The sequence below is a fragment of the Myxocyprinus asiaticus genome, chromosome 14 (assembly GCF_019703515.2).
Source record: "Myxocyprinus asiaticus isolate MX2 ecotype Aquarium Trade chromosome 14, UBuf_Myxa_2, whole genome shotgun sequence".
In the NCBI taxonomy this organism is placed as follows: domain Eukaryota; kingdom Metazoa; phylum Chordata; class Actinopteri; order Cypriniformes; family Catostomidae; genus Myxocyprinus; species Myxocyprinus asiaticus.
Window position 1 is genome coordinate 38,926,077 of NC_059357.1, and position 12,174 is coordinate 38,938,250.

The following is a 12,174-nucleotide window of genomic DNA, read 5'->3' on the forward strand; positions in this document are numbered from 1 at the left end:
ATATGAGCTGGTTCTTTTGAGCGCAAAACACAATGTGTGACCAGAGTAGTCGGATTCCTGAAAGAACAATTCAAATGAGCCGGTACTTTTGTGTCCGCAGCGTGAAATTGACAGTGTGATCAGTGTAGTCAGATCAGACTGATCTCACAGTGCAATCGGAAACAGTATGTTGAATTTTTTCTTCAGGTAAAATCTAACTGTGCTTACCGAAATTTGAAACACTATCCCCTAGAACATGTGAGCTCATGTGAGCTCCTTTTTCTGGGTGTAATGTCCGCAGAGGGGTGCTAAAAGCGTGTTGGTTTCAGTTGTACAGTAGGGCTGAGCGATATTCAAGAAATATTTTCACAATATTTTTATAAAACAATATTGTGATATCCGATTACATCATTAACCCTCCTGCCCCCACTGCAGAGAGATCTGTGAATATTTTTACAAACACTTCCCTTCCACCAGTTGAAACAAAAAACTTGAACCAAATATATTGCTAAATTTAAATTGCATTTCAAACTAAACAAAAATGCAATAAAAATAAAGAAGTGGTCACAAAAAAGAGTATATAACCACCTCCCCAAATCCAAACATTTACTGTCTCCAACTTCCTCCACCGGTCCTATTTGCCATCACGCAAGTATCCGTCTACAACAACAGGTGGAAAATTACAAATACAAATTAAGATCAATTATAAATGATAAATGATTATAATAATAATAATAATTGAAATATAAATAAACCATTACCACTATAAAGTTCAACACAGCCCACATAATTTCTACTTTTATAAAACGGCTACAACAGTTTGTTTACTTCACTAAGTCAAGCATAAACGAATAGAAAAGACCAGTTTTCCTGTTACGTGTAAACCTAATAAATTCACTTGTGCCCCCAAATAATGCTGCCTAATTACAACTGTGTTCTTATCGAATTTGTATGTGTATTTGTATTACATTTCGTTAATGCACTTAATGCTGCCTAAAGAAAATGAAATCGAACTCAATTTTAAGTTCAAGCTGAACATGTTTTGGTATTATTTTAAGATTTAATCACTTTCATTATTGTTTCTTTAACTACACTTTCCATAAGCAAATCATAAGGTTGTTTAATGGGGCCTATGCATGCCATCATTTTAATTAAAAAGAAAACTTTTGTTTAATTTCATGGGCCGCAAATGAAACTCTTGTATGATGAAAACAAGTTGATGTCACAAAGCAATGTGTTTGAATAAATTCGTCACTCTCATTATTTTTGCTTTGATGATATTTCACAGTAATGTCTTTTCCTGACAGGCTGCATTTTCTTAATAATTAAATGTCTTATATATGTGCTGTTTTTATGTAGTTGTTTAGCCATAGCGTATTTGTTACAAGCCATGTCTGAGTCTGGAGAGTAGGTTATAACTGGAAAATGTTTTCAATGCTATTCAGAGAACATGTTGGCAGTGAAAGTGGACATGGAAAATGGAAACCATCCTCTCTAATAGTAATGCTTTTAACATTTTAATATTTTGATTAGTATCTAAAAACATATGATAACTATTGGGCTAATATTTAATATATTTGGTGACTTGCCAGCTACATGGTTTTGTCATTTCCTGATATTGTCGATCATCGTCTGTCAATGACTTTCGCAATCGGCATCGGGACATTTATCAGATATCAATGATATCTGATTACATCATCCTATCGCCCAGCCCTACTGTACAGTCTGTAAAACAGTGAAGAGGAATGCATATTTTATAAGCTGAACCCCCCAACCCAAACCCCCAAACATAAACCTAACCATCAGTGGAGTAAAAATGTAATGTTAGAGGGAAAAATGCAACCCCTGAATCATGGTCGTGACTGATTATGCAAACACGATTTCTTCCTGGTTTCAGCGTAGGATCCGTACCCGGTCTTCCACGCTGCTGACACAACTGCAATTCCGGTCGCGCCACAGGGGAAGGTTAACACGCTGGAGCCAATGCAAAAATGTCTGAGAGGAGATGCCACTTGTCAGTGAGTCTGCATAATGCAGCCGATCTTAAAGTACTGGAACTCTCAGAAACAGCATGCCGACTTCCTGTGTGAACATGTTGGTCTGATTCCTGAACAAATGACCCAAATGAGCCAGTACTTTTACATCTACAGCACGAAACACACAACGCGACTAGTGTAGCCTGACTTTCCAAATATTTCTTCCTCAGGAGTACTAAAAAAAAAAACTGAATGGAATCATTAAATTTGCAGTCAGTAATTTTTTCCTCATTTAAAAAGTTTTACTTCAAAATTAATTTATTTTAATTTTGAAACATATGTATAAAATTATAAGCACTGAAATGAAGACTCATATCAGTAATCTTATAACAGCTGTTTTATTCTACATGGAGAGGGTCTCCTCATGGGGGCTGCCATTTTAGAATCACATGACCAGCCGAATACTACTCGCTTAATCTCATTAACCATCCTTATTGAAAACTTCTACTCAGGGATTAAATGAATCCTAGTTGACTGTGAATTGCGAATTTCTACAATGGCATCGATAACTAAAAACTATTGCGTTTGAGTAATGCTGCATCCAAGCGACTAGGTGTCAGTGTAAGTCCAAGATGACATATTCAAATAATTACTGAGTGCACCTTTAAGGAACCGGAATCATTAAGAGGAATCCGAATTAGAATCGGAGATATTAAATTCCTTACGATTTCTGTTCCTATTTGATAAAGTAAACTAGACAAACTAGGTAAATTTCTAAAGAGGTACCTAGGAGACAAAGCAATACTATTACTATTACTACCACTATTATGTTTTCACGACTTTCCAAAAGAGGAAAAAATAGAGAGAGATGCATTATGGCAGTTAGATAAATCAGAAAACAATGCAAAAGGTATTGTCACTCCCTCAACAGCTGTATTTGAAACCCCATCACAGCAGTCTTGACTAGTTTGTTTGGTTTTTTCTTCGTGCTAGAGTAATATAACACAAACGCTTCTTAAATAAATGTACATGAAGTATTTTAAAACTTGAACATAAAGGTTTGCAGTTAGATTATTCTGCTAAATTAAGGAAAATACAGAAATGCATCATCACAGTCTGTGAAAAGGGTCCATCGTGCAGCCCTGCCTTCCACACCGTGAGTTCAGATTATGGCTTTTCCCCAACCTGTGTGTGAGAGAGTGATGGAGTCATAAACACCATATATGTGTTTGGCCCGTGTTCACTCCTCATGTCTTTTATTCCCATTGTTATAACATGACTCACCGGATACTATGTGTCTTTCCATCCAGTTACGCAGAGCACTGTGGAAATGAGGTTGACTCCCGAGACCTGAGAGGAAATCTTTAAAAGACTGGAGTGATCTGGCTTTCACAGATCTGGTTTCTGGCTAATGTCTTTTTATGAGTCCCCGGGTAGTTGGATCTGAGGATAACTGATTACAACAGAGCGAAGGGGATTGTGAACGTGTATGCTGAATATACATGTGTTCATGTGTGTGTTTGGGTGTGACATTTTTTAAAGAACTTTTAAGTGTTGTTTACAACTTAATGTGGATGTACATTATTTGTGGTATGTGGTCTGTTATTACAGACAATAATCTTGATGTGTCCCTCAGTGCTTACAAATTAACAGGATGTGTGTTTACAGTAAAGAAGCCATGCACACTGTAAAATCTGCAATGTTTACCTTAAGGGTCTTTTTCTACTTGATCTAAACCTTAAATTTTACATTTGTTGGTGTAACCTAATATAGTAAGGTTGATCCAGTGATATTGAATCTTTTTAACTTGAGGCATAAGCACCCTGATAAACATGATGTCCAAATACGTGGAAAATCGTACCTCATTTCCTCAAAAGTATAAAAAGTTATTTTGAATATCTTTCAACTCTAACACATTTGTGGGTTATTTCACTTCATTTTAATATACTGCATTTTGTTATGTTTTATTTTATCACTGTGCAATAAGGTTCGATTCATTAACATTAGTTAATGTATTGCTATATACAGTTTTTACTGTGCATTTTCACATTAAGAATAAATGGGTTCATCCAAAAGCTGAAAATCTTTGCTTTCAGAGGCTTTATATGGAGTTAGGATGAAAATAAAGTGCATTTCAAACTGTTTTACTCAAATGAGACCAGTGAAGACAGACAGCACACTGGAGGTTAAGTCATTCACTAAATAGGGAGCAAGGGATCATCCTATAGCTCTCTATGCAGCTAAGTGCATTCAATCCTAAAATCCGATCAAAAGTTCAGTTTCAGGCTGCAGATGATGTTTGGATCACTCAACATGTTTGGCAGACATGTGACAATGATAATCAGTACATAGATTCAGAATTTATTATGTATAATAATTTTATTTTAACATGGTTGGCAGTGATTGGACGATGGTTGCCATTACTTTGAATCAGAATAATTTATTCAGCTTTATAGAAAATCAGCTGTAATGTCTGTAGCATCTCAAAAGCATGAATAACCAAGACTCCTGGAAACATAATAAACAATTTGATGAAAAAAATATGACTTTCTATAGCTTGTGTTATTTAAAATTTCACAGCGTAGTCTCACTGTCCACACGTGGACAATTTTTAGGAAAACTATTTGCTGTTGATATTTTTTTTTTTTTTTTTTGCTTGTTTATTAGGTGTTACTAGTTACAAATAAAAAATGGAAACAGAAAATGCACACCGCAGTCATACGGGGGTCTCAGGAGTTTTAACGAGTTAATTTAGATGTTACCACATAAAGCAGTGTTTACCTGACAAAACATTTTTGTTCAATGCAACTATAACAGCAATTAACTTAAAATATGCAACTGTTACAAAAGCATAGCAAAAAAAAAAAAAAAAAAAAACTTAAAGTTTGAGGAGAGGGGTTAAAAAGTGAAAGAGCTTGATGATGTCATGTCAGCTGAATAAGAATGTCGCTTTGAGGAGGAGCAAATTTGTATTTTTTTGATACAAAAATCTTCCCAATGGAAAACTATGCACTGATAAATTGTTCACAGTAAATCCCGGAACATGTTTTAAAAATTAAATAGGGTCAATTTTGGTAAAATGGCTTGACGAGCAGAGTTTTCTGCCCTGTGTTAACATATTTCCTATTTAAACAGGACGTTGATATATTGAAGGGCTCATCTCTGTTTTAAATAGCCAACAGGGATTAGTTACATCACAACCATGAACCATGATTTGCTATTTGGTAGTCGGTTGCAGGTGGTATTGGTGGAGGGACATTCTCATTCTAGAGAACATTTGATTGGACAAAAATGTGTGTAGTGCAAGATGAGTCATCAGTCGGTCCCGACTAAGCTGCAATGCGCCGGTGGTAGTTTTTTTTTTTTTTTTTAAACGTAGTAGCCTGAATTTTAAGAGAGGCTTTTTAACTTTATACCATACCCCACGTGAGTGCATTCGATTTGTCTTTTCTTAATGAGTTTTCCCAGAAAAGAAGTGCTATAAATTTTAGATGTATCTGCTAAAAGTGAATTTTGTCAATCTTTAGGAGTACACCAGCATGTAAGTCACTTGAAGGCTAAAAAACATGGACCAAAATACACAAAAGTCCAATTTTGATTGCATGGGGTATGTAAATCCAGTTTCAGATGTTTTTTAGCTCAGTGTGGTGTAAAATTAAAAATCACTAGAGATATGGCTTCTCCTGTTGTGCCAAACCTCTGGAAGTCATTTATAATTCTGGATTAAGTCAGCACAGATAGTAAGATCAACCGCTGGCACAGAGGAGGCAACATCATTTCCTCCCAAAGCCATTAAACTTTAATATGGCAACACCGCTCTACTTGTTAATTTATTGCTTTTTATATTACCGCAATAGCAATAAGACTAACTCTCTTGCCTCCTCTCTCGTACATATCATTGTTATCTGTCCTTTCCCACCATTCCTCTCCATCTCATGCTTATCTCCATCCAAACATCATGATTCCTTTTAGAGTGCAGGTTGAGTTCTATGTGAATGAAAACACTTTCAAGGAGCGTCTCAAGCTGTTCTTCATCAAAAACCAAAGATCCAGTGAGTTCTTTTATATCCCAGGCTGAGGAGTGTCTCTAATAGAGTGCAACAGTGAATGCCAGTGAATGTATTTATTTGGCCGGAATTAATTTTCCCATTCATTTTCTCTATCGAGATTTTAACAAATTCTAGAAATAAACTGTTCTAAGTAATGAACCAAACCAGCCAAGATGAATCCCAAAGTAACAGTATAAGGACTGGCAAGGAGGAGGCGGGAACCGGCTGAACAGTCAACAAAGTTTAATCAGAAACTCAACATAAAACAAACATAAACATGAGGACACACATGCAACGTGGCCATGTGTGTCTCTCTCTCTCTCTCCCTTCTCTGGCATGTTCAGCTGTTTTAAGAAGTCTCTCCGCTATCACTGTAATGGAAACAGCTGTTAGAAATCATGTCAACCAGCTTGACGAGCCACACCACTCCCTCTCTCCCGCAGACAGACACATGACCACGCCCCCATCACCACATACCCCCACCACCCGACTCAGGCCGGGGCAACATCCGGCCTGACAACTCCCCCCCTCCCCCCCATTCCTGGAGAGAAAGTCAGCCACAGCCATCTGTGCCCCCGGTCTGTGGATCACCTCAAATTTGAATGGCTGAAGTGCCAGGTACCAACGGGTGATCCAGCTTCATGCTGTGGAGCCACTGGAGTGGTGCGTGATCTGAACAGAGGTTGAAGGCCAGCTCCAGCAGGTAGTAGTGGAGAGTGAGGATGGCCCACTCGATCGCTAGACACTCCTTCTCCACGGTGCTGTACTTAGTTCCCTCAGCGAGAGTTTATGACTAATGTACAGCACCGGTCACTCCTCCACCTCCTGCGAGAGCACTGCCCCCAGCCCTCTGTCAGATGTATCCATCTGCAAAATAAAGGGGAGAGAGAAATTTGGATCATGTAAGAGTGGTCCCCCACAATGTGCAGAATTTATGTTTAGAAAAGCCTGTTGGCATGGCTCCATTCACTGGACTGGATTGGGAGCCCCCTTCTTGTAAGATCAGTCAGCGGACTGGTGACGTCAGAGTAAATGGCACAAACATTCGGTAGTAGCCAGCAGGCCCCAGAAACTGTCTCACCTCTTTTTTGGTCTTGGGTCTTGGGCAGGCCGTGATCGCTGCGGTTTTGTTAACTTGGGGATGCATGTGCCCATGACCCAAGTGGAACCCCAGATACCGAACTTCTACCCATCCAATTGGGCATTTCTTTGGGTTGGCCGTGAGCCCCGTCCATCGCAGTGATCTCAGGACAGCTCCCAGATGCTGCATGTGCCACCGCCAGTCGTTACTATAAATAATGATATCATCCATATGTGGCCTGAGGACTTTGTCCATGAATGTGGCAGTTGCTCCAAACAAACCGAACGGAAGAATCATAAATTGGTGTATGCCAAACAGTGTGGAAAAAGCCATATTGATATTGGAGTTAAGGGGCTCTGCCGATAACCCTTCATTAAATCCAGTGTCGAATAAAATTGAGCCGCACCCAACCGATCAAGCAACTCGTCAATCCGAGGCATTGGGAACGCATCAAATTTGGACACCGCGTTCATTTTTTGATAGTCTAGTCCCATCGCTCTTAGGTACCAGAACCACCGGGCTGGCCCAATCGCTGTGCGACTCTTCTATTAAGCCCATACAGCAGCTTGAATGTGGAAAACCCTGTGGAGGCTTGTGAGACCTCTTGAACTGCAAATAACAGGGGTTCAAGCCATTTATCCCAATTTCTAGCATCCTCGTGTACGAACTTACGGATCATATTTTTCAGGGTTTTATTAAATCGTTCCACAAACCCATCTGTTTGTGGGTGGTAAACACTTGTGTGAATTGATTTAATACCTAATAATTCGTATAGTTTTCGTAGTGTTCGTGACATAAATGTAGTGCCTTGATCAGTGAGGATTTCTTGTGGAATCACCACTCAGTAGATTTTTCTGAAGAGTGCCTAAGCAACACTTCATGCTGAGATGTTGTGCAGGGCACTGCTTCTGGAAATAACATTGCATAGTCCACCAGAACTAATGCAAAGTGATTCTCCATGTGCGGTCCATTCTAATGGCCCTATGAGGTCCATACCAATTCTTTTAAAAGGTACCTCGATTAACGGTAGAGGGTGCAATGGCGCTTTTGGGGTGGTCGGTGGATTCACCAACTGACATTCACAGCTCCCCACACACCACCTGTGAACGGACCCGTGAATGCCCGGCCCAAAAAAAGGGGCCATTAAGTTGTGTTCTTTCCTGTCCTAAATGGCCAGACATTGGATTATGGTGAGCCGCCTGGAAGAGAGCTTCCCGACGGCTCTTCGAGACTAATAACTGGGTTGTATTTTCTTTTGTTTGAGTGTCCTTTGGCACTTGATACAATCTACCTTTGATAACTGAAAAATACGAGTATGTGAGCGTGACGTTAGGCTGGAGCTGTTGACCATCGATTACTCTCATTTGGTCAAGTGCTTGTTTGAGGGACTCGTCATGTGACTGCTCTAGGGGGAAATCCCCTTCAGGGAACTCCCTGAGGGCGGGGACCCCCTCCCTTGCATCATTTTGATGTGGAGCAGATGTAGATGGCCCTGGCACCTCCTCCCCAGCCATAGCATCGCACGTCACACACCGAGGCATTATTTCACAGGACCCATCCGCACATATTTCCCTTAAAATAAATTTTTGAAATCAGACCAATTCATCCCCAAAATTAGCAGATGGGTGAGGCGGGAATTAACCATGGCCTCCACTCTATGCTTTCTTCCCCTGAAGTATCTCAGTGGTAACCACTGGATACATCTGAATATCCCCATGCACATACCGCACCTTCACTCAACTGTTTGTGCCCAATGCCCCGTCTTGTACCAAACGTTGATGGATGGAGGTTTGAGAACAGCCAGAATCCACCAAAGCTTGATATGTATCCCTCTGGGTATTCACCAGTATCCGATATGCCCCAACTCAATTGGGGGCGGCCTGTGGAGTGTTGGGAATCTGGACCAGCGTACCCACCTTCATTAAGGGGCAATGGTCCTAGAAATGCCCTGGATCCCTACAGCTCCAACAGATCAGCCCAAGCCCCCCTTCTTCACCCATGGGAACAGACTCGCCAACCTGGGGGGGATAGCGGAGAGAGGCAGAGTTAGCAGGAGAGATGGGGAAACCCCCTAAGTGAGGAGGAAATCTGGGCATCATACCACCCAGACTCTGGGGGGCAGGAATGGGACAGAATGAGGAGGGGCAGAAGCAGGGTTTGGGGGTAGGGAAGAGAGAGAGAGAGAAGACGACAGAGAGAGAGACTCCGCATCACTGCTTCCTGGAAACGCCGTCATGTAGTCCTCAGCCAGCTGGATCACTTCCTCCAGCGACACCGGACGGTGGCACTGGACCCACTCGGCCATCCCACGGGGCAGCTGGACGATGAACTGCTCCAGTACCACCTTGTCCACGATGTCCTGGGCGCCGCGGGTTTCCCCCACCAGCAAACATTTCTGGCAGGCATCCTGGAGCTGCATTGTGAAGGCAAACAGGTGGCCGTGTTTGTCCAGCTTCACGGCGCGGAAGTGCTGTCAGCTCTGTTCGGGGGTCCGGCCAACCCACTGCAGAATGGCTCTCTTCAAGTCAGCGTAGACGAGGAGGTTGGCTGCGGGGAGCTGTTGGGCTGCAAGCTGCACTGACCTCGGCCGTCTTCTCAAAAAGATCGAGGTAGACTTCTGGATCATCGGCCGGCACCATTTTCACAAGGGTGACTGGCTAGACAGTCGAGATGGGCTTCGGGGCCACCACAATAAACCCCTCTTGTCTGATCAGGCTCCGGAATGCCAGGGCCGCAGCTCAACGAGGGCCTGATGCTGGTTCTGCTGGATGCCAGCGAGGGTCTTGATCACCTCGCCCAGTGGTGAGGACTCCATGACAACTTATCTCCTCAAATCCTGGGTTTTGGCCGGGCAAGGAGGAGGCAGGAGCTGGCTGAACAGTCTTCATAAAGTTTAATCAGACACTCAACATAAAACAAACATAAACATAAGGACACACATGCAGTGCGGCTGCATGTGTCTCTCTCTCTCCCTTCTCTGGCATGTTCAGCTGTTTTGAGTCTCTCCACTATCACTGTAATGAGAAACAGCTGTTAGAAATTGTGTCAACCAGCTTGACGAGCCACACCACTCCCTCTCTCCCGCAGACAGACACACAACCACGCCTCCATCACCACACCCAATATTAAAAATGTTGGTTTTAAGCAAAGAAATATATTAAAATCGGAGGTATGAGACTGTACTTAGTGTCTTGTATGAGAGAATGAGCTACACTTTTTGTCTTGTTTTACAGTAAAAAATATCTTAACATCCTTAAAACAAGATAAATGTAATTTGAAATGTAATATAATATTAATACTTGTTTTCAGAGAATATATCTTGAGGCATAAACCTCACTAAATCCTGTTAAATGTATGATTTAAAAAAAATTGCGGTAACACTAAACACATAGGGTTGTATTTGTTAACATTAGTTAACTGAATTAGTTAAAACGAACTAACAATGTGCAATACTTCTACAGCATTTATTAGTCTTGATTATTGGTCATTTTCAACAATTACTAGTAAATTTTATACATTGACATTAATTGACACAGTATGAACTAACAATGAACAATTGTATTTTCATAAATTAGCATTAATCAAGATTAATAAATGCTTAATAAATGCTGTAAAAAATATTGTTCATTGTTAGTTCAAGATACCTAATGTGCTTACTAATGTTAACAAAAAGAACTGTGTTGTGAAGTGTTACCAAAATTGCATAAGGGGTAAATAAAAAAATCTACCTCCATAAACATTCTTAAATGTACCTTGTTTTAAGGATGTTTAGATATTTTTACTTGAAAGCCAGACGAAAATAATGATTAAAGGGATAGTTTACCCAAAAATAAAAATTCAGTCATTGTTTACTTACATTATTGACTTTCTTTCTTTTTCTTAACACAATGGGAGAAATTGTGGAAAAATGTTGTGCTCAGTGATGTCATAAAATGGCAGTTTATGGTGACCATCTATTCAAGCTTCAAAAGGACAAAAAATTATAATTCAGAAGTCTAATAAATTATTATATGCAACTCATGTCTTGTTCAGAAGTAAAACAATAAGGTATTATTAAGCAAAAATCTTGACTGACCGTTGTTCTCCTGTGTGCATTCATGAGTCTGCATGAGCTTTAGAGCTCTTTGCATGCAAGCAACAGTAGTTACTCTGCCACTCGCGAGGTGGGGCATTCAAGCGAAAACTGGTCCTGTTTAGCTTCTACAGGACCACCAGCGATTATTAACAACTGATAACACAACATAGCTGCACACAAACCAGAGAGCATAACTTACAAATATGTCTGAAGAATTTGTAGTTGAAAATTAAATGCATTTCTATGCCCAGCCTTATTTTTTGAACCAGAGTCCTCCATCAAACAGAGAGATGGGGCTGAAGGTAGCTACATTCACACCGTGTCCTAGCCAGACGCCAAAGGACACGCAATAAAAGTTATAATTTCTATGTTAATCAGAGTTTTTGTCCTAAGCAGCTGCAACGGGACCTTCTGTCAATTGCTTGGTTTCTATATTTGGCATTGCACGGGATAACACTGTCCACTGTGAACAGGCACAGGTCCAAAATCATTCTGATAACATTATATTGAAGCCAGCATCTCACTTGCCGCTTAAAACGACTTGATTTTGGCTGAGATTTTACACCTACTGACTGTTTTTGCAGTCTGACACACGCACGCATGAGCACACACACACACACACACACCGGTTCAGAATAGAGGTGACAGACATTCCTGCTCCTTCTGCCTTTCTCTCTGGTTCTTCCACTTTACTAGACCAAAGGACTGCGGTCTCCTGTACTCTCTTTCTGACTGTAGCATCTGGGTGTGTATGTATAGCTATCTTCAGCCTCCTCCATCTCTCAGTTTGATTGAGGATCCAGTTCAAACAAATAAGGCTGGACATAGAAATGCATCTATTTTTCGACTACAAACTCTTCAGACATGTTTTGTAAGTTCTGCTCTCTGGTTTGTGTGCAGCTATGTTGTGTTTTCTGTTGTTAATACCGTTGGTGGTCCTGTTGAAGTGAAACAAAACTAGTTTTCATTTGAACGCCCCACCTCAAGAGTGGCAGCGTACCTGTTGCTCTAAAG

The 12,174-nt window shown here is 40.8% G+C and overlaps 1 protein-coding gene across 1 annotated transcript in view; it reads left to right on the forward strand.

Annotated features, from left to right (window-relative positions):
* LOC127452257 (potassium channel subfamily T member 2-like) overlaps window positions 1–12,174 on the forward strand; it is a 164,359-nt gene that overhangs the window by 53,503 nt on the left and 98,682 nt on the right. The window contains exon 2 of the mRNA XM_051717602.1: window positions 5,928–6,007. Coding sequence (XP_051573562.1) covers window positions 5,928–6,007 — 80 coding nt within the window. The remainder of the gene's footprint in view (window positions 1–5,927; window positions 6,008–12,174) is intronic.